The sequence below is a fragment of the Bipolaris oryzae genome (genome assembly GCF_000523455.1).
Source record: "Bipolaris oryzae ATCC 44560 unplaced genomic scaffold scaffold_22, whole genome shotgun sequence".
NCBI lineage: Eukaryota > Fungi > Ascomycota > Dothideomycetes > Pleosporales > Pleosporaceae > Bipolaris > Bipolaris oryzae.
In genome coordinates, this window is record NW_006911298.1 from 134,715 (window position 1) to 154,487 (window position 19,773).

General features: G+C 51.0%; 8 protein-coding genes across 8 annotated transcripts; 4 read left to right on the forward strand and 4 right to left on the reverse strand.

Moving 5' to 3' along the window:
- Positions 1 to 152: 152 nt before the first annotated feature.
- COCMIDRAFT_34016 (uncharacterized protein) lies at positions 153 to 1,963 on the forward strand (the record flags this gene model as incomplete). The annotated part of the gene is made up of 3 exons (XM_007686744.1): positions 153 to 253; positions 308 to 785; positions 836 to 1,963. The coding sequence occupies 3 exons, from the start codon at positions 153 to 155 to the stop codon at positions 1,961 to 1,963; spliced, it is 1,707 nt and encodes a 568-aa protein (XP_007684934.1).
- Positions 1,964 to 2,339: 376 nt separating this feature from the next.
- COCMIDRAFT_87194 (uncharacterized protein) lies at positions 2,340 to 3,145 on the reverse strand (the record flags this gene model as incomplete). The annotated part of the gene is made up of 2 exons (XM_007686784.1): positions 2,340 to 3,019; positions 3,070 to 3,145. The coding sequence occupies 2 exons, from the start codon at positions 3,143 to 3,145 to the stop codon at positions 2,340 to 2,342; spliced, it is 756 nt and encodes a 251-aa protein (XP_007684974.1).
- A 320-nt stretch (positions 3,146 to 3,465) lies between these two features.
- COCMIDRAFT_87215 (uncharacterized protein) lies at positions 3,466 to 6,859 on the forward strand (the record flags this gene model as incomplete). The annotated part of the gene is made up of 3 exons (XM_007686785.1): positions 3,466 to 3,588; positions 3,701 to 6,456; positions 6,511 to 6,859. The coding sequence occupies 3 exons, from the start codon at positions 3,466 to 3,468 to the stop codon at positions 6,857 to 6,859; spliced, it is 3,228 nt and encodes a 1,075-aa protein (XP_007684975.1).
- A 251-nt stretch (positions 6,860 to 7,110) lies between these two features.
- On the reverse strand, positions 7,111 to 9,016 carry COCMIDRAFT_23706 (uncharacterized protein; the record flags this gene model as incomplete). The annotated part of the gene is made up of 3 exons (XM_007686726.1): positions 7,111 to 8,283; positions 8,341 to 8,831; positions 8,881 to 9,016. The coding sequence occupies 3 exons, from the start codon at positions 9,014 to 9,016 to the stop codon at positions 7,111 to 7,113; spliced, it is 1,800 nt and encodes a 599-aa protein (XP_007684916.1).
- A 1,056-nt stretch (positions 9,017 to 10,072) lies between these two features.
- On the reverse strand, positions 10,073 to 11,876 carry COCMIDRAFT_87185 (uncharacterized protein; the record flags this gene model as incomplete). Its single annotated transcript, XM_007686786.1, has 2 exons — positions 10,073 to 10,947; positions 11,075 to 11,876. 2 exons carry the CDS (start codon positions 11,874 to 11,876, stop codon positions 10,073 to 10,075), a joined length of 1,677 nt encoding a protein of 558 aa, XP_007684976.1.
- Positions 11,877 to 12,723: 847 nt separating this feature from the next.
- COCMIDRAFT_87218 (glycoside hydrolase family 2 protein) lies at positions 12,724 to 15,372 on the reverse strand (the record flags this gene model as incomplete). Its single annotated transcript, XM_007686787.1, has 1 exon — positions 12,724 to 15,372. One exon carries the CDS (start codon positions 15,370 to 15,372, stop codon positions 12,724 to 12,726), a length of 2,649 nt encoding a protein of 882 aa, XP_007684977.1.
- A 2,087-nt stretch (positions 15,373 to 17,459) lies between these two features.
- On the forward strand, positions 17,460 to 17,819 carry COCMIDRAFT_2605 (uncharacterized protein; the record flags this gene model as incomplete). The annotated part of the gene is made up of 3 exons (XM_007686715.1): positions 17,460 to 17,522; positions 17,577 to 17,717; positions 17,766 to 17,819. 3 exons carry the CDS (start codon positions 17,460 to 17,462, stop codon positions 17,817 to 17,819), a joined length of 258 nt encoding a protein of 85 aa, XP_007684905.1.
- Positions 17,820 to 18,889: 1,070 nt separating this feature from the next.
- COCMIDRAFT_34023 (uncharacterized protein) lies at positions 18,890 to 19,267 on the forward strand (the record flags this gene model as incomplete). The annotated part of the gene is made up of 2 exons (XM_007686745.1): positions 18,890 to 19,021; positions 19,109 to 19,267. 2 exons carry the CDS (start codon positions 18,890 to 18,892, stop codon positions 19,265 to 19,267), a joined length of 291 nt encoding a protein of 96 aa, XP_007684935.1.
- Between the last annotated feature and the right edge of the window lie 506 nt (positions 19,268 to 19,773).

A 19,773-nucleotide genomic window follows, 5' to 3' on the forward strand; every position in this document is an offset into this window, starting at 1 on the left:
ATGATGGGCACTTTCGGAGCGGCTTCCTTGGCGCTCCGACATGGCATGTGAACCAAGTGACCTCACCTCCATGGCAAGCTTTAAGCAAGGCGCAAATCCGCCATTGTAATGTCCACACTCTACTGAGAATTCAGCACTAACAATCCTACACAATGCCTGGTTCATCGCAACTACCCATCAGTCTCCTGCGCGACACCTTCATTGCGCGCAGGAACTCACCCAACGGCCAGCTCATTGCCTTTAACATTGATGTGTAAGTCTTCTGAGGAAAAATCTTGTAGTCCAATTCTTTTAACGTTCCAAATAGTTTGCGCAATATTGTCTTCCTCTTCTTCGTTCTACGATGGTCGCGCATCACCTTCTACCAGCTCAAAGGTCGCGGCATCTTCGGCTCGGCCACTGACGCATACGTGAGCATTCGTCGCTATCTCTACGGTGTCTTTCTGCGACTTCCCGGCGTTCGCGAAAAAGTCCAGGAGCAGGTTTCCGAGTCGATCATGGGTTTGGAGCGCAAACTCGTACCCAGCGGACCTGGCGTTCAGCGCCTGACCAGCCTACCAGCCGAGGGATGGAGCGAAGACGAAGTGCGCGCCAAACTCGATGAGCTAGCCAACATGGACCATACCCGCTGGGAGGATGGACGCGTCAGCGGTGCGGTATACCACGGTGGAGAAGACCTGATCCGACTTCAGACGGAAGCGTTTGGCAAATTTACCGTGTCGAACCCCATCCATCCCGATGTGTTCCCTGGTGTAAGGAAGATGGAGGCTGAGATTGTCGCCATGGTATGTCCGACTTACAGCCACCAATCAATGACATGACTAACAGCAGCTAGGTTCTTTCTCTCTTTAATGCCCCCCATGACGCCGTAGGTGTTACGACTTCCGGAGGAACCGAGTCTATTCTCATGGCCTGCCTGTCTGCACGCAACAAGGCTTACAAGGAGCGCGGAGTAACGGAGCCTGAGATGATTCTTCCTGAGACCGGACACACCGCTTTCCGAAAGGCCTGCGAATACTTCAAGATCAAGGTGCACCTTGTGGAATGCAGGGCCCCAAGCTACAGGGTCCATATCCCATCCGTCTCACGTTTGATCAACCCCAACACAGTCCTGCTGGTCGGATCAGCGCCCAACTTCCCCCACGGTATCATCGACGATATCTCCGCATTGAGCAAGCTCGCCTACAAGAAGAAGATTCCGCTACACGTTGACTGCTGTCTCGGTTCCCTGCTCGTTCCTATGCTCGCCAAGGCCGGCTTCGATAACGAACCTTTTGACTTCCGCCTCAAAGGCGTTACCAGCATCTCTTGCGACACGCACAAGTACGGATTTGCACCCAAGGGCAGCTCAACTGTGCTCTACCGCTCTGACGTATACCGTAAATATCAATACTTCATCATCCCAGACTGGTCCGGTGGTGTATACGCATCACCATCCATTGCAGGCTCCCGTCCCGGTGCGCTGATTGCAGGATGCTGGGCAAGTCTCGTCAGGCAGGGTGCAAATGGTTACCTCGACTCTTGCCTCAAGATTGTCGGCGGCATGAAGAAGATTGAGGCCGCCATCCGCGAAAAGCCCGAGCTATCATCCGACCTCAAGATTATTGGTCGCCCCATGGTCTCCGTCGTAGCTTTCCTCTCAAACACACTCGACGTTTATGACATTGCCGACGGCATGTCGGCCAAGGGATGGCACTTGAACGCTCTGCAGAACCCACCTGCCATCCACGTTGCCGTTACTCTGCCCGTTGTTGCCGCCGCGGATAAGCTCATCAACGATTTGATCGATGTTACCGAGGAGGTCCGAGAAGCTGAGAGGAAACGCATCGCCGAGGGCAAGGGAGCAAAGGGTGCAGTCAAGGGTGATGCCGCGGCACTGTACGGTGTTGCAGGTAGCCTGCCCAACAAGAGTGTTGTCGAGGACTTGGCAAAGGGTTTCCTCGACACGCTGTACAAGACCTAAGCGGATGACATATTCTCATTGCGATGATTATGAGCATGTATTTCTTTTTTGATTTTCTTTTTCCTTTTGTCCAAGTCGCATTAGATGTATATCCTGGTCAGTTTGTTCGAAACCTTAGATTGGTATTCAAGGCTGTCAAGGTAGAGCGGAGTTTTGTGTTGTAATCTGGGTTTGAAGAGGGCTAGGGCTGAAGAGGCTTTCCTTGGATATCAGTGTGTACCACTGCTTTTTTTTCCCTTTCTTTGAACAATCGACTAGCCGAATGAGAAAAATCCAACAATATTCCAATAAAATCCTAACCACTCTTGTGTGACTAAGTTTTTTTGTATCCCGGCCCACAAAATCGTTTCAATAATCATACAACCGCATTTTTCATCTACAGCGCCGCCCGTGGCGAGGTGCTTACTCCCACCTCACTCGCCTCCTGCAACCTCGCCGCTGTCTGCTCGAGCGGCTCCTTCCTCCTCGGCCTCTTCAAATCCGCCTCCGTAACCCCATTAAGCCCGACCTTTGTCAACCCCATAACCGGCGGATCCCCCTTCTTCACAAACTCGTACAGACCGGGCAACTTATTGCCCGCCAGCCTAAACGCATCCTTGACAACCTGCTCATGCAAATCGCCCTTGATCTCAAAAATAATCTTGCTAACCGCCACCCTCGCCGTCCAGCGGTCAAAACTTCCTTTGCCTTTTCCCATACGCACATCGTTGCCCGATGTGTACACGCCGATGTTGGCGGCGACCCGCATGTACAGCCGGAACTTCATGCCGCGCAGGCGCTTCTTGATGGTCTCCTCGGCGATGCGGAGCTGGTGTGCGGAAATGCGTCGGTCGTGGTCGCGCATGCGCAGGCCGTAGTCGCCCCAGACGACGGTGGTGCCGCGCATGCTGCCGCCCGTGGGGACGTGGCAGCGTCCCTTTCGTGATTTGCGTGATTCACCGGCTTTCGGGGCGAGATAGGAGGCGTGGGAGGGGGTGGAGGAGAAGAGGCGCAGGCTGATGCTAGTTGCGGGGGGTGTGGTGAATTGGCATTTTGGGAGAGAGGCCTTTTGAAGGACTGGAGAGAGGGTTAATGGGGGGTTGGGAAGGTAGGTTTAGGCGTCGTACGTGTGGGACGGGTTGCGGAGAGGGTCAATTGCTTGAATTGAGATAGTAGACTGGGCGATATCCTTGGTGGAGGCATGGTTATTCTGTCGGTGGGTGGGGGTTGAGTTGCGGTGCCGGTGGTGTAGTTGGGAACATTGAAGTTCTGTCCCGCGCCAAGATGTGGCTGATGCCTGCCCTGTAGGTGCCTGTGTGTGGCTTTGCCCGCGCCCCCAACTGCGTAATTGCCTAATGACCGCGCGTGGTCGCGTCGACTCACGTCCGTTGCGCGCCGCCCACCAAAACCAACTCCGCCACTAACTTCCCCCCCAAACTTTTTATACTCACACCCATCTGGCTGATCAACGCGGCAATCCAATGATAGAGTAGTGGTCTGTGTTCTTCTCTTACAATTCAAAAATGCCAGCCGATATTCGCAGCTTCTTTGGTGGTGGGCCCCCGAAGTCTAGCCAGGGTTCTCAAAAGGATGAGCCCGCACCCAAGAAGGCGGCACCTAAGAAAAAAGGCCGTACGAGCAGAGTTGTAGAAGACTCTGATGATGACGAAGAAGAGGTGAAGTGAGTCAAGTGTGACACTGTATTATCAGTGAAGTCAAATGCTGATGCTGCATAGGCCCAAAAAGGCGTCACCAAAGAAACCAGCCGCTAAGAAAGCCAAACGTGAACCAACGCCAGAGCCTGAACTCGAAGAAACAACCACATCTGCATTTTTCGGTAGCTCGAATAAGCCCAAGCGAACAGAACCTGTAAAAAAGAAGGCAGCCGAGGCACCAAAGACAACACCAAAGAAGGCAGCTGCAAAGCCAAGTGGGAAGGCAGCCAATGGCAAGACTTCTGGACGCGCGAAGAAACCTGTCACATCATACGCTGAGAGGGATGACGACGATGAGTTTCCGGATGATGATCTCGACGGTGCGGACGATATCTTTGGGGATGACATCAAGGGTAAGAGCAAGGACGATTACCAGGAGGCTTCAGAGAGTGACGAGGATGTGCCCATACAACTGCCACATCGTGGGACACCAAAGGCTCCAGCAAAGCAACAAAAGCCAGTCAAAGACGAGGACGAAGACGAGGACGAATTTGAGCCCGACGACGAGGATGTGGATATGAAGGATGTGGATGGTGACGACGACGAAGACTTTGATGAGGAAGAAGCTGCTAAGACCAAATCGAAGAAAGTATCGGCTGCCAGCAAGAAGCGCAAGTCCCCAGAACATGATGAAGATGAGGACGAAGAGGACAAGCCGGCAAAACCTAAGGCGAAGAAGGCTGCCCCAGCAAAGTCACCAGCGAAGAAGAAGGCGAAGAAGGATGATGTTGAAGATAGTGCTGACATTCAGGCCATTTACGACAGCATACCTACTGTGCGCGCTCCAACGCCTCCTCCTAAAGACCCAAATGGGAAATTCAACTGGCAAGCAAATGCAGCCCGTGGCGATGCTGGACCCGCACAAGGCTCGTCCGCTGATATGCCACAAGGCTCAGATACCTGCCTTGCTGGGCTGAACTTCGTCTTCACTGGTGTGTTGCAAAAATGGGGTCGAACTGAAAGTCAGGAGCTGGTCAAGCGTCACGGCGGTAAAGTGACTACCGCTCCGAGCAAGAAGACCAATTACGTCGTCTTGGGTGAAGATGCTGGACCCAGCAAGTTGCAGAAGATCCGAGACATGAACATCAAGACCATTGATGAGGATGGCCTGACTCTGCTAATTGAAAAGTTGACAGCCGCGGGCAACAAGGGTGACAGCAAAGCTCAGGCAGTGCATGCAGAAAAGCAACGCAAGGAGCAAGAGAAGATTGAGAAGCAGGCTGCAGAACTCGAGGCAGAGGAAAAGAAGCGTCAGAAAGAATTGAAGACTGCAGCTGCCGCAGCTGCCGCAGCTGGAAACAAGACAGCCTCTGCTGTCACCGCTGCTGCTCAAAGCGTAGGTCCGGAAGTCGACTCTCGATTGTGGACAACCAAGTATGCACCCACGTCACTTGCTCATATATGCGGAAACAAAGCATCAGTCGAGAGGCTGCAACGATGGCTGCAGGCTTTCCCGAAGAGTCTCAAGACAGGGTTCAAGCTTGCCGGTAAAGATGGTAGTGGAGTATTCCGTGCTGTCATGATTCATGGACCGCCTGGTATTGGTAAGACTACTGCTGCACATCTCGTCGCCAAGCTTGAAGGTTACGACATTGTTGAAAGGAACGCCAGTGATACTCGAAGCAAGAAGCTTATCGAAGACGGTCTGCGTGGTGTTCTCAGTACCAACTCCCTCCACGGCTACTTTGCGGGAGATGGAAAGAAGGTCGAGAACTCTAAGAAGAAGCTCGTTCTCATTATGGACGAGGTCGATGGTATGTCTGCAGGTGACCGAGGTGGTGTTGGTGCACTCGCAGCTGTTTGCAAGAAGACGGAAGTTCCCATGATCCTCATTTGTAACGACCGGAGGCAGCCCAAGATGAAGCCATTCGATTACGTCACCTTCGACCTCCCCTTCCGACGACCGACTGTAGACCAGGTGCGATCACGTATCATGACGATTGCGTTCCGTGAAGGTCTCAAAATGCCTACCCCAGTTATCAATGCACTTATCGAAGGCAGCCATTCCGATATCCGTCAAGTTGTCAACATGATATCCACTGCCAAGATCGACCAAGAAGTCATGGACTTTGACAAGGGTAAGGCCATGTCGAAGAACTGGGAGAAGCATGTGGTTTTGAAGCCCTGGGACATCACGCAAAAGATTCTTGGCGGTGGCATGTTTGCTGCGAGCAGCAAGGCCACTCTCAATGAAAAGATTGAGCTCTACTTCAACGACCATGAGTTCAGCCCGCTGATGCTTCAGGAAAACTATCTCGGCACGAATCCTATCCTGTCTGGAGGCTATTCTGGGAAGGAGAAGAACCTCAAGAACCTGGAGCTTGTGTCACAGGCAGCGGACAGCATTAGTGATGGCGATCTGGTCGATCGAATGATTCACGGATCTCAGCAGCAATGGAGCCTAATGCCTACACATGCAGTATTCAGTTTTGTGCGGCCAGCAAGCTTCGTAGCTGGCAACACTGCTGGAAATCAGACACGCTTTACATCGTGGCTGGGCAAGAACAGTTCTGCCAACAAGCTTAGTCGAATGGTCAAGGAGATCCAAGCTCATATGCGGCTACGATCTTCTGGTGATCGACACGAGATCCGTCAGCAATACATTCCAATGCTCTGGACCGACCTTGTTCAGAAGTTGCAAAAAGAGGGCAAGGAGGCAGTCCCAGAGATTATCGAGTTGATGGACAGCTACTACCTCACCAAGGATGACTTTGATGCAATCATGGAGCTGGGTGTTGGTCCCATGGACCAAGAAAAGGTCAAGATTGATTCTCAGGCCAAGTCAACCTTTACCCGACTGTAAGTCTGGACATGATACTGTGGATTTTGACTGCATGACTAACACGCCATCAGATACAACCAGCAATCACATCCTCTGCCATTCATGAAGGCTTCGTCAGTCACAGCGCCAAAGAAACAAGCCAAAGAGAAGCCGGACTTGGAAGAAGCGATTGAAGAGTCGGACGAGGGCGAAGTGATTGAGGAAATCAAGGATGAAGATGACGAAGATATCGATCTTTCTAAGGACAAATACGTCAAGCAGCCGAAGAAGAAGGCTGCGCCCAAGAAACCGGCTGCGGCGAAAAAGGGGGCGAAGAAGAAGGCCAAGGATGAAGATAGCGAGGATGAGGATGAGGAGGATGTCAAGCCAAAGGGTAAGGGTAAGGGCAAGGCAAAAGCTCCAGGAAAGGGAAAGAAGTGAGGTGTATCTGGGGTAAGATGCGTATCAAATAAAGGCAAAAGCCGAAGGGACTTTACTTTTCTGCAAGTACCTGCTATATTCCGGTCGTACATGTGTCGTATTAGCGGGTGCATTTACTTATATGGTTGAAACACAAACTCTGTAGTTTAATTGAAATATATCAAATATATATTCACCATGACATGCAATTGAACTTTTTTGTTCTTTTAACATTAAGCATTACTTCATATCCCCAAAGCTCTGCCGCCCGCTCAAACCACACACAGAGCAGCAACAAGCCCAACGACCAACGCGCTCAAAGCACCCTGTCCCATCCTCGCCGCCGCATTCTGCGTCTGTTGCGGTGGTGACGTGCCCACCGAGGGGGAAGGCCTCGTCCCATTCGTCGCCGTCCCATTCCCACCCCCAACCCCCTCCTCCCTCTGCCTGTCCACCTTCTCAATCCGTCCATCCAACTCAATATCCACGGGCGACTGACTCTGAATATACCGCGTCAACACCTCATCCTGCGTGTCCAAACTCACATAATCCGTCTGCGTCTCGAAGAAGTTATCACCACCACCTGCGATGAAATCCAGGGTGACCATCTGATACGTAGTGTCGTTGTTCAGGGGCTCGCCAGCGATGGTTACGGCGATGAGCTTGGTGTTGTTTCCGTTGTCCGGGTTGTATTCGACTTTGATGCCGGTGCTGATTTGGAAAAAGGACGTGACTGGACGGTCGTTTCCGACGTTGACGCCCGTGAGTATGCCTTCGAGGGCTTCCCAGAGGGATTTACCCGTTACGGCGAGTTGCACAATGGAGTTGCCAAAGGGGAACGATGTCAGGACTTCGCCGCGCGTGATGTCGCCTGTGTCGATGGTGGCGCGGATGCCGCCAGCGTTGATGAGGGCAAAGTCGACGTCGTCGGTGTTGTTTTTGCGGTACGATAGCATGGCGTCTGCCATGAAGTCTCCGAGGAGGCATTCTTGGCGCTGGCAGGTTGTCTGGTCGAGTTCGACGTTTGTGGTGCCGAGGACTTGGGCGGCGAATTCTTCAAAGGGGCCGCGCCAGGCTTCGATTTCGGATTGCAGAGCGGAGTCTTGAGCGGTGGTGTTGGTGAGGTGGATGGGAGCGCCGTGGTAGGCGAGGATTTTGCCAGAGGGGTCGTAGGTTACGTCGATGTAGCCGACGTATTCGCCCCAGCGGTAGGAGGTTACGATGAAGACTTCGTCGCCGTCTTTGTTGTCGACGATGGTGGGGTACTTGCCTTCGGCCTTTTCCATGTCACCGAGGAGCGTGTGGCTGTGGCCGCCGATGATGAGGTGGAGGCCGGTGGTGGCTTTGGCGAGTTCTTGGTCCTTGTCGTAGCCGATGTGGGTGAGAGCTGCGATTCTGGTGATATTGGTGGTGCTCTTGATTTGGTCGATGGCACCTTGGACGGCCTGTTTTGGTTGTTAGTCTTTGGCCATTTGATATTGCTGTAGATTGTAGAAACCTACCTCGACAACATCAGAAAAGACAGTTGTTGGATCAGCATTACTCAAGCTGGCGGTTTCTTGTGCTGTGACTCCAATGACTGCCAAATCATACTCCTCAAAGATAGTCCAGGGCTTGACCGTCTTGTTGACGTTTGGATCTTGTGAATGCACATTGGCGCTGACAACGGGGAACGTGAGATTGACAAGGAACTCCCCCAGCTCAGCATCTCCACCGTCAAACTCGTGATTTCCAAGCGTCATAGCGTCGAATTCGAGCTCGTTGAGCACCTCGGCAATCTTCTCGCCACCATAGTAGCTGTAAAACAGGGTACCTTGGAATTCATCACCGGCGTTGAGCCAAAGGCTATCTTCGACATTGGGACGCTGCTCCTCAATCACATGCTTGACGCGGGCATAGCCTCCGTAGCATCCTCGCTCGGGCCTGGTGCAGTCGGTTCCTGAAGAGCTGAACTCGTCCAGATGGGCGTGCACGTCATTGATGTGGAAGAATGCTGTGTCACGTGAGTAGGTGTGTAGATCAAGGTATGCTTTGGTGCTTACAGATGTTGTAGTTTCCGTCCTGATCAAGACCACGCTTCACCATGCGCTTACTGTACAAAACATCCTCTGCCTGAGCAAGTGTAGACAAGGCCGAGAGGGCAACCAGAGAGGCGCCTGGTGCGGTAGTGAACTTCATCCTCGCCAACTCGGCTCGAAACAATTGACTGTGGAAACGAAAGAGAGGGCGCGAGCACGAAGAACAGAAACCTTTTTTTTCTTCAGCTAGGCTATTATATAACTATATGTTCCCCGGACGTCTCCGCTGACTTCACAACACCTCTTTCTTGGCACATCTTGGTGTGGCCGTGCACAGGGCTCGGCAACTGCCTCTTCCAGTCTAATGCTGAGCCAGCCGTGATAACAGTCTGCCAATCACAGCAACACGTGCGAAGCAGAGCACATGCAGTCCTCCCGTCCTTTGCTTCTTGTACCTGGATACCGGACCGCCACAAAAAGGCACGGAGATTGGGTGAGGCTCACAGCAGAACACGTGGGCTTGTGTGTTGGAAGGGAAAAGAAAACTTGATTTGTGGCGATGCATGCGCAAGAGCGGGGAGATGGAAAGTACACCTAACAAGGCAGACTGAAGGAGTTCGCATTGATCGGATTGCTATGGATGATAGGCTGAGTATGACGCATGGCCAAACCCCAGAATCCCCAGAGTATGGTCCACGGATACTAGGGCCCAAAAGATTCGGATTCCCCGAACACCCCAGTGGACTTGCTGCTCAACCCGGTCAAGACTTGCATTTAGCGCAGGTCCCTCTTCGGCCCAAGATAACTAGAATTCTACCTCGTCTATCCTTCATGTCCTTCCATCTCCAACTCTAGACTTCCCCCTCGGTATATGGTAAACGGTCGATTGTCGATGGTATGACGAAAAAGAGTTGTTCGGATGTGCGGGGTCCCACCACTCGCCCCGCCCTGTCGAAAAGGACGCCCCGGCTTTGTTTTGATCGATCCTGTGGTACAGCTCAGCAGTAAAAGGGAAAAGAAAGCTTACTGAATAGTCATGCGTGTCGAGAACGTGACTCTTTTCACCACTCATCCTGGTGTGTGTTGCTGATGTCGTCCTGCTTCAACGTTAGTGGATGAGAAACAATCATGTTTGTTGAGCAACGTAACTTGCATCCTCCTATCACTCTTGCTTTGAATACTTGAACCTTAACTCGTCCTCGGATCCAGCAACCGACTAGAAGACCGGCTTCTTATAAGCCGCAACCCGCCTGGTCGGAATAGTCGTAGGGCTCCACGGCTCCTGGAACGATCCAAAGACCCAAACAGGATTGGCCATCCGTCGGCGACCCGTAGCCACGAGTCCACACCTTCCAACACCACTCAGGTCCTGGAGGATCCCAATGTGGTCCGCTTCGACGACCCCCTTCGCTTGCAGGGCAATCCTGATAACAGCATTGCCGTAGTCGAGCTGACCCAGACCCGGCTGCTCACCCCTGGCAAGAGCCTCCTCGCGACGCTTTACCTCGTACGCCTGGACGCTGGCGAAACGAGCGAGGAAGCGGTTCCTGAGCGTCAGGATACCCGCCTTGTCGCTTTGGAAGATCTGCGATGTCTTGAAACCTACCGAGGTAGGTCGAGAGTGCAGCAGACCGACGAGAGGTGCCCATTCGTACCGTGATGGCAGGGCATCGGGAGATGCGGACTGCTTGACGGTATCCTTGGCGGAGAAGAAGCGTGGCTTGATAGGTCCTGAGACGAAACAGACCTGCTTCTTGACCGTGGCGGGACTGGATAGGCACGCAGTTGGCTTGAGAGCGGGCTTTCCTGCGTGGGGTCCACGACCCAGTGACTTCTTGTCGGTACTGGTAGTCGCTGACTTCTTGGTACCGAGGATTCGTCCAGCGATAGGACGGGTCTTGAGGTTGCCAGCAGCCTTTGGCTTCGGAACAGCCTTCTGGCGATGGGCGAGAGGCGTGGTGGTTGTCGGAGGTTGACGCTTTCCCTGCCCTTGAGGCTTCGTGATCATAGCCGCCTTGTCGCTCTTGGCTGGTGCCGAAGAAGCGGGTTTGGTGACTTTGGCTACATTGCCTCGTGTTGTCCCCTTGGTAGCTGGTCGGAATGGTGTTGGTGTTGTCTTGACACCATCCTTTGGCGGGTTCGACGGAGCGGTAGTGGTGCGTCGATCTACATGTTGTTAGTCACGATATCTTACATGAATCAAGATCAATTTACTTACCTTGTCCTTGCTCCTCCACAACCGACTCCTTCCTTGGGCGCACGCGTGGCATGCTGACACCTTCGCCCGTGTACTGCGGGCAGTGGGCGAGTCCCACAAACCATGGCGATCGGTGGATTCTGAGTCCCAGTCCGAGTCGCTTCATGCTGACGAGCTCGCGTCCGATGAGGTTGAGGGTGGTAGTCTGTTGATCGGCACCAACAGACTCGTCGAAGCTCTTGTCGTTGAAGAGCAGTGAGGAATCGTCGATTCCCGCGTCCTCGGCTTCGTTCCGTTCGACAAGCTGCAGGAGTTCAGAGTCGACCTCGATAGGGCCTTGCTCTGTGGTCTTGTCTTCACAGTCTTGCGCGACTGCTACTTGATCTGCAGGGGGTGAAGTCAACTTGGCCTTGGGGGTATGAACGACACTCACTGATCTGCCCCAAAACTCCATGCTCTGTCGGACCCAAGGTTCCTTCGACGCCACAACTGTGGGTCTTGGGATCTTGGTCTTCGAAAACGCACCGGCACCATTCTGTTTGTAGTCAGCTCTGGATCGTGCGTGGAGTTGGGGTACACGAGTCGCCGAAGCGCTCGGTCTTGTCCTTGACGTCAACCCGTTGACTGCCGGCAAGTTCTGCCTCGACGCAGCCAACGTCGTTCTTGGCTTTGTGGTTGACTTAGTTGATCGATGGAGCTGCTTGTAAGGCAGCCTGATCGGCTTGACAGCGACACTAGCCTGCTTTGCAGTACCGCGCATGTCGGGGACGCGGAATGCAGGAGAAAGAGAGTTGACAACTTTGCGGGTTGCTACAGAAGACATTGTGAATGTATCTCTGTTTACTGTTAGTGTCTCATCAATGAATAGAGGGGATGAGGATGTTCTTACGAAATGGGACCAAGATGTGGTGGTGAGCAGAGTGAGGTGGGCGGCGCTGTTTATATACACAACAGAAACAGTGAAACCTGCTATGGTGCCATGGCAACCTGAAGATTCACTCCAAAGTCGCTTAAAGTGAGATCAGATGGTTCTGTGTAAACAAGAGCATGACAGTGGTAGATGGCGACGTACAAAGGCTCCAGTAACGAGGGCGAGTCGATGTGGGCTTACTGATGTGCAGTAACCTCGAGAGCCGAAAACGGAATCAGACAGCTATATACGAGAAACATACAAGGAGTATTTCCCAGCTTTTTGATGATATCGGTCATTGTTGATATATAAACATATTTGTCTTCCAGTAACAACGAAATGTTCTGGCAAGGTTGATACACAGACACGAACAGAACAAAGGGTAGGATTGAGAAGGTATTTAAAATCTACAAAGTTTTTGAGCGTGATTGCTTCAGATACCGATTCCAAGCAAACTGTTTTACATACGCTCACTTCTAACCGTCCTCTTGATATGCGTGAATACATTCTCAATGTAAAACAGAGTCAAAAGTATCTTATATCCTACTTAAGAAAAGCCTCACTACATTCAAAACTTTTCATTTCAATGATTCATTCACATGGAAAAACTCCGTTAAACATCTATGTATATCACGCATTGTTTTGCTCGCTTTCTTTCTCATCTTCACAAACAGTGTTTTGATTTCCTTTTCATGATAAATTACACTATGACAGACTGAACATCGCAGCATCCCAATTGGAAATCTTCCTTTTCTAAGAGTCAGGCAGCAGTAATAGTCACACTGCCGCCCTCCAGGCCCTCCGCCGTGGCTTCAACCACAATCTCTCCGGTTGCACCAGCCTCACTCCTTACAATAGCCAGCGCCAAACCGCCGAAAGCTTTCCTTGTCGTCTTTGGGAACGGCACCAGATCTGTTGGGTCGCCGTTATCCGTGCTAACAATGATACCAGGGCCGGATGTGACCTTGAAGCTGATTGCGTGGTCGGCCGTCGGAACGAGAGTACCCTGGCTATCATGTACGGCCACAGAGACGAAAGAAAGGTCGTAGCCGTCACCAGTGATGGTAGAACGGTCTGCAGTGATGTTGAGCGAGGCGGCAGATCCCGCTGTAACTTGTGATGCGGTTGCCCATTCTGCACCATCCTTGTAAGTTACTACGGTGACGTTGCCAGGACTGTACTTGATATCATCCCAACGGAAGCGGTATTCGTATTCTGCCTTTTCCTTGCGACCAGCAGAAACACCGTTTACGAAGAGTTCGGCTGCATCACCAGAGCTGTATACGTGCACAGGGGTGGTCTCGCCAGTACGGTCCTCTGGCCAGGTCCAGTGAGGCAGAATATGTGCCATGGGAAGATCAGACCTCCAGCGGGATTGGTAGAGATAGAAGCGGTCCTTCTTGAAACCTGCGAGATCGATGATACCAAAATAGGAGCTACGGCTTACATTGGCATATGGCGTGGGCTCACCAATGTAATCCCATCCAGTCCAGACGAACTCTCCTGCAACATAAGGGTGCATGTCTTGCATTTGGAAGACTTTGTCTGGGGATGCGGCCCATTCCGGTGCGTAGAGATCGTAAGAACTAATCTGATTCGTCACAGGATCTCCGCCTTCGCCAGGCCCTCCGCCGATTACTGCGCTCTTGTTGGAAGTGACAGGGAACAGGTACTTGCCACGAGAACTGATAGTAGAAGCAGACTCGGTACTCCAAATCATCTTCTCGGGAAATGCGTTCTTGAAATCGGGGAATGAGCTTCGCCAAGAGACACCTTTGCCTTCTCCCTGGTAGTTTAGACCGATAATGTCGATGGTTGCAGCAACTCCAGTGCTTGCATTGGCATTGTTCATACCAATGGTAACTTTTCGAGTAGGGTCTTCCTCATGAGCAATATCTTGAAGCATCTTGACGGTTGCAGTGCCAGTAGCGTTGGATTGTTCCCGAAGTTCATTGCCAACAGACCAAGAGATAATAGAAGGATGGTTCCGATCGCGACGGATGAATGAACGAAGGTCGGGCTCATGCCATTCTTGGAAAATGCGATGAAAGTCGTTTTCTACCTTGGCGTAATTCCAGGTATCAAAAATCTCGTCCATGACTAGTAGGCCCATTCGGTCAGCAAGATCCAGATACCCGGGCGCTGGCGGGTTATGCGAAGTCCGGAGAGCATTGTTGCCCATCTCCATAAGAATCTCAATCTGGCGCTCCGCAGCACGTACGTTGAAGGCAGCGCCTAGCGACCCAAGATCGTGGTGGTTGCAGGACCCCTGCACGTAGATGCGCTCACCGTTGATCAGAAGACCTTGATTTGGATCGTATGCGATAGACCGGATACCAAAAACAGTTTCGTAGGTGTCCACCGCTGTTCCGTCAATTGATACAGTGGTAACGGCAACATATTCGTTGGGTTTCTGAGTCGGTGCAGGTCCCCAAAGCTTAGGGTTTGCCACAGAAACTGAACCTTTTACAGTTTGCTTCGAGTTCCCTGCCACATCGGTGTTTGCCGTTGGAAAAGTCGCAACACAATTGCCCTTGGCTGCCTTGGATGTAGAGTCGCGCTCGTAGATCTCAGTAGTCACCTCGACACTCTGGCTGCTGTTGGCCTTGTTCTCGACTTCAACGACAATATCAACCATTGCCTCGGCTTTTGAAATGCTAGGAGTGGTGATGTAGGTTCCCCATTGCGCAACGTGTACAGGATCCACGGTGACCAGCCAAACATCTCGGTAAATTCCAGCACCGGGGTACCAACGGGATGAATCCAGCTTATTGTCCAAGCGAATAGCAAGGGTGTTTGCTCCAGCATTGGCGTAGGGCGTAAGGTCCAGACGGAAGGAATTGTAGCCAAAAGGCCATCCTCCCACAAGCTGGCCATTCAACCACACCGCAGCGTAGGCCATGGCCCCTTCGACATCCAGGAAGATGGACTTTCCTGAATCAATAATCTCAGCATCAATTGAAACTGATCTTCGGTACCATCCAATTCCGTTGATTGGCAGAAATCCTAGGTCGCCAGTGACGCCAGGAGCGTCAAATGTTCCGGTAATGGCCCAGTCGTGCGGTAGAGTGACTGCTTCCCAGCTTGCATCGTCGAAGCTCGACTGCACATAGCTGGTGTTAGAGCCAGGTGCAGCGCCAGAAGGGCGCTGGTATTTATCTCCAACAATGAAGTCGTTTGCAGCAGGCATAATCCATGGCTTCAGAGTCTCGTAGCTCAGGCCATCGGGATTGGACGTGAAACGTGAGAAACGCCAATCTGCGTTGAGAGACGAGCGCACACGGCCCGTTGAAGCCGCACGCGGTTTCTTGACAACATGTGCAGATGTTGTATCGAAACAAAGCGAAAACAAGAAGCCGAGCAGGATGAATCTGTACGTGTTGTACAGCGTCCCAGATGAGCTCAACATCTTGAACAATCGGGACGGCGTTGATGGAGAACCAAGCTGCAAGGTTCGTTCATCCAAGAGGCCAGATCAAAGAGTGGCGCTACCGTCGACTATGTTGAAAACTTTGGAGTGCAATGGTACATCTATTGTCGGTATCGCGTCTTTTGTACGTTCGGCGAAAAGGCGCCATAGTACCACATAGGGTGCGGGTCAACTCTCTCCGTCTTCCTGCACGTATCTCGTCACGGCCGGAAAATTGAAGAACAAGAAGCCGTCTCGGCACCGAATGATAGGCTATCTGTCGAATGATACCTAGCAAATGGTACCTATCGTGGGAAGGAAGCGGAGACTCTAAGCCGTCCCGCACTGTAACGTTGTATGCAGAGTGCGGGGTGGCTCCCTTGGCTCTGCTTAGCTCTCGCCTTGAGTTCGGCTGGGCCGGGCACAGACCTGTATTTTGTGAAGTCTTACCCAAAAGGACCTTGACAAGTGAAGATCCTTGTTGTCGCTTGCCGGCTGATGGATGATATCGAGAACGTGACGTCGTGCGCTAATCCCAGAGGGGACTTCGATCCGCTTGCTGTCCCCTCACCTTCCCGCTACGTGAGAGCAACCATTACTCGAGATGATGTGTTCGGAACCTATATTTCCTTGTTTTCGGCGTGATAAGCTACCATGGTGGTTGCAGCATAATCTTTGAGAGATGTCGTTCAATTGAGAAAGAGTACCGACGGCCGAGTGCTCCACAGCTCCGATTAACTAGCCGCGAAAGGATATCGGTCAACCCACTCGAAATGCTCGGTGAGATAACGCCAGATACATTTATCTGTTCTAATGATCCTGCAATCCTCTAAATGTCTTACTGGACTAGGAAATCAACAAGCTCCGACGAAAAGAACAACATTAACCATGACAGCCAGAACATAGCTGTCCAAGCATCTACGACATTAAACCATCTGAGCTCCATCGGCCGTGCTATTTCTGCTGTTTTGAAACCTTAAAATTCGAATTGTAACATCAAACCGTGCTATACCTACTGACCGTACGAAAGCGCACAAGCAGTCGAGCACATGTCGCATCGAACACCAAGAACAGCGTAGCCTACACGTACCATCTCTTTATCGCCAACGGAAAGATCGTGTCATGAAGTGTAACATGAAACCCTTCAAGATCGTTAATTATCATAAGCTGAGATTCCGATATTTATGGCACATATGACCATTGGAGCCTGGGAATCAGGATCCTGAGACCATCCGTGGTTTGATATGTACGTGTTTTGGAAGCTTGGCCCTCCAGGTCATACGTGAATAGGTCGAGGAAATAGGTCATTGTAAAAACCCTCGCATTTGACAATGTGTATCCTATCAGGCAACGCGCTGGGTAATTTGCTTATGCCGTTCCAGATATTGAGCCGAGCCGTGCATTTACCGTTGACTATAGAGTACAGGATGTTTCATCTTACGTGAAAAGACCGGATACGGTATACCTGGACCACTCTCAACCATACATAGCTCCTAGACCGTGTTGCTAAGGGGAAAATGGCAATACCAGAGCGAAGTACGCGCATAAAAAACAGCGGTGAGCTAGAGGCGCAGCAAGCACAATACGAATTTTATATTACAGAAGTCAGCAGCGTATATCCGAGAACTCCGACGCTATACGGTTTTATGGATGTACCTTGTACTGTTAGGTACAAAGTCGTGGGCTTGTTGTTTTTTAGATGGAGTCGAACATGGAGAAAAAACACGCACTCAGGCGATGAGAAGTTATCGCGTCTCTGATTGTTTTGGACACTTTTGAGAGCACCAGAATGTTGAAAATCCTCTCAGGCCGTGTGATACCATAATCCCTGTAAACTGTATCCAGAAAAGAGGAATACAAATCAGGAATTAGGTTTATAGATATCAAAGAGACTCTGGCAAGCCTGAATGAATGAATTATCTAATGGTTTGTAATGGGACCGAAGTCACTTAGTAGGGGTAAGATTCACTAGACTTTTGTAGATATAATAAGAAATGGTCTACCCAAGGTCTATCTCCGTGATTATCTTTGTGTACAACTCGGAATTCGATTAGCTGAATATTAATTGATCCTCAAGCATCATCACCATGGAGATCCAAGCAATCTTCCTCCTCTTCGTCGCCAGTGTATTCGCTGGCGGCTCCGGCTGGGTAACTGCCATCGCCTCTGGGCGCTTTTCCAAAAGCTAATCACATGAACTTTAGGAATGCTATAAGAGATCTGAGAAATTCAGAAACGACCATGCCGAGCTGCCCGAAGGCACGGATCCGAACTACATTTTCAGCTATTGCCCAGAGACGAACGGATGTTGCGCCGATGGCAAAACATGGTACCCTTGCAACAGTGTAAGCTGATTCTATGCAGTGGTGATGCAGTATGCTGATGATTTGCAGACATGTATACCGGGACATCCCTGTGTCGGCCTTGATAACACTGCTTTTTGCTAAGGGTTTAATGAGCTGAGAATCTAGAGAATAATACATATGTGTATGTAGTCACAGTGTATCTGTGTATATGGTGGTGTGAGAAGTGGCATTGGCGGAGTCTGTTGTTCCCCAGTACTCCATGAACCAGACAATCAATTTACACACGAAATTAGTAACGTCAGTTTTGAGAGCATGGTACATACGACCATCGGAAACTTAGAGCTAGCCATCCCGTCCGATCTGGCATATATAAGCAGTTTACCGGCGGATTAGTAGTCAGGTGGGTGACCACTGGCGAATCCCCGCTGTCGTATGTTTTTGATTTTTTTGCTCCTTTTTTGTATGCTTAGTTTTAGCATGTAATCATAATGTGCCTACCAACAAGAGTATACGATCACTATGTAGCTCATGTCGAATGTGACTGAAGATACAAGAAGTAGATTAGCGTCATTGTAAAATGATTATCATGATCTTTTAGTAGCTTCAAGCATGTACAGTTGCCCCTAGCAATGGTGATTATTGTTTTTGAGATATTGCCTCGTGTATGCTATTTCTTGTTTTCCACAGCTTTTGCGCTGCAAAATTAGCAATTATGCTCAGGACGTAACGCATCGCACCTCGACTTATAACAAACTGATTCGAGCCGCCTTTTTTCCCCCCCAAAGTACCTCACATCTACACAATCCTTGCTGAACCTGGCCACTCGTCCTAAGCTACCGCGCATAAATAGTCCCTGTAGATGCGCGCATCTAAATTTACCTGCCCCTCACTCTCAAACCCTCAAGCGGGGAACGCCAAAGACCTCCACACGGCACGCTAAACCCCAATCATCCAGGGTCCTTCTTGGCACCGAACGTCACATCTTGGTTCATTCATGCATCCAGTCCTGTGGTTAAACCCCCAATCCAAACCACATCCCCCTGCGAGACTCACCCTCCCTACAAGTCTGCCTGAAACAAAGCCTCGACTCCGCCTTCCACACGCCACTACAAGAACTCAGCGAAACCCTCGAGAACGCCCAACACCACTTTGAGCCCGACCCAGCCCGACCTAGCCAGCACACAACCACCCCCCGTCCCACAAGCCCCAAAATGTCGGCCTACGAACGCGAACAACAAAACGACTCACGCCTCGATGAACTCGCATCCAAAGTCTCTGCACTGCGCGGCGTAACAGTCGATATATACGACAGCGCACGCGACCAGCATGTTCTCGACAACACTGTACGTCTCCTCCCTTGCCTCCTCCCCATTCTTACTACTCCCTCCCGCCTAATCATGTGAATAATTACTAACATGTGCAATGTACAGAACGAAACCTTCTCCAACATGGCCACATCCCTCAAAGGCTCAGCAACTCGACTGACGCGCATGGCGGCGTCGGGGAATAAAGTCGCGATATTCAAGCTAAGCGGTATGATTGTTGCGGCGTTTATCGTTTTATATTGGATTTTCCATTTGATCTTCTGAACGGAATGCGAATACGGCTGCGAACAAAGTAAAGATGGTTGTGTAAGGGGAGGAGGCGAAGGGACGGCCGGGGGTTTGAAGAGGAGGAGGGTGGATATGGTATTCTTATACATCCATACACAAAGTCTGAGACGATAGGATGGGCCGGTGTGAATGGCCGGTTGGGAGTAATTATGCATTTCGCTGCACACGACTGCGGAACTGGGTTGAGCATAGAAAAGGGGAGTCGAGACAAGGGCGAGCGCAAAGGGAAGCATGATTCATCACGTGTATTGATTTTTTAGTATTGGGATGGGGACATGGGACATGCCAGTCAACCCCTTGCATATGCGGCGTTCATGGCTGCAAGGGAAAGCGATTGGAGCATTTCATCTTTTTTTCTGATATACAAGTTCAAAAGATTTCTATAAGCAATTATGTATACCATGCATACCACGCTCTCGATTCGGCATTGATTTCCAAATTACGACTGTAATAGCTCGCACAAAGCCCTCAGTATATGACAA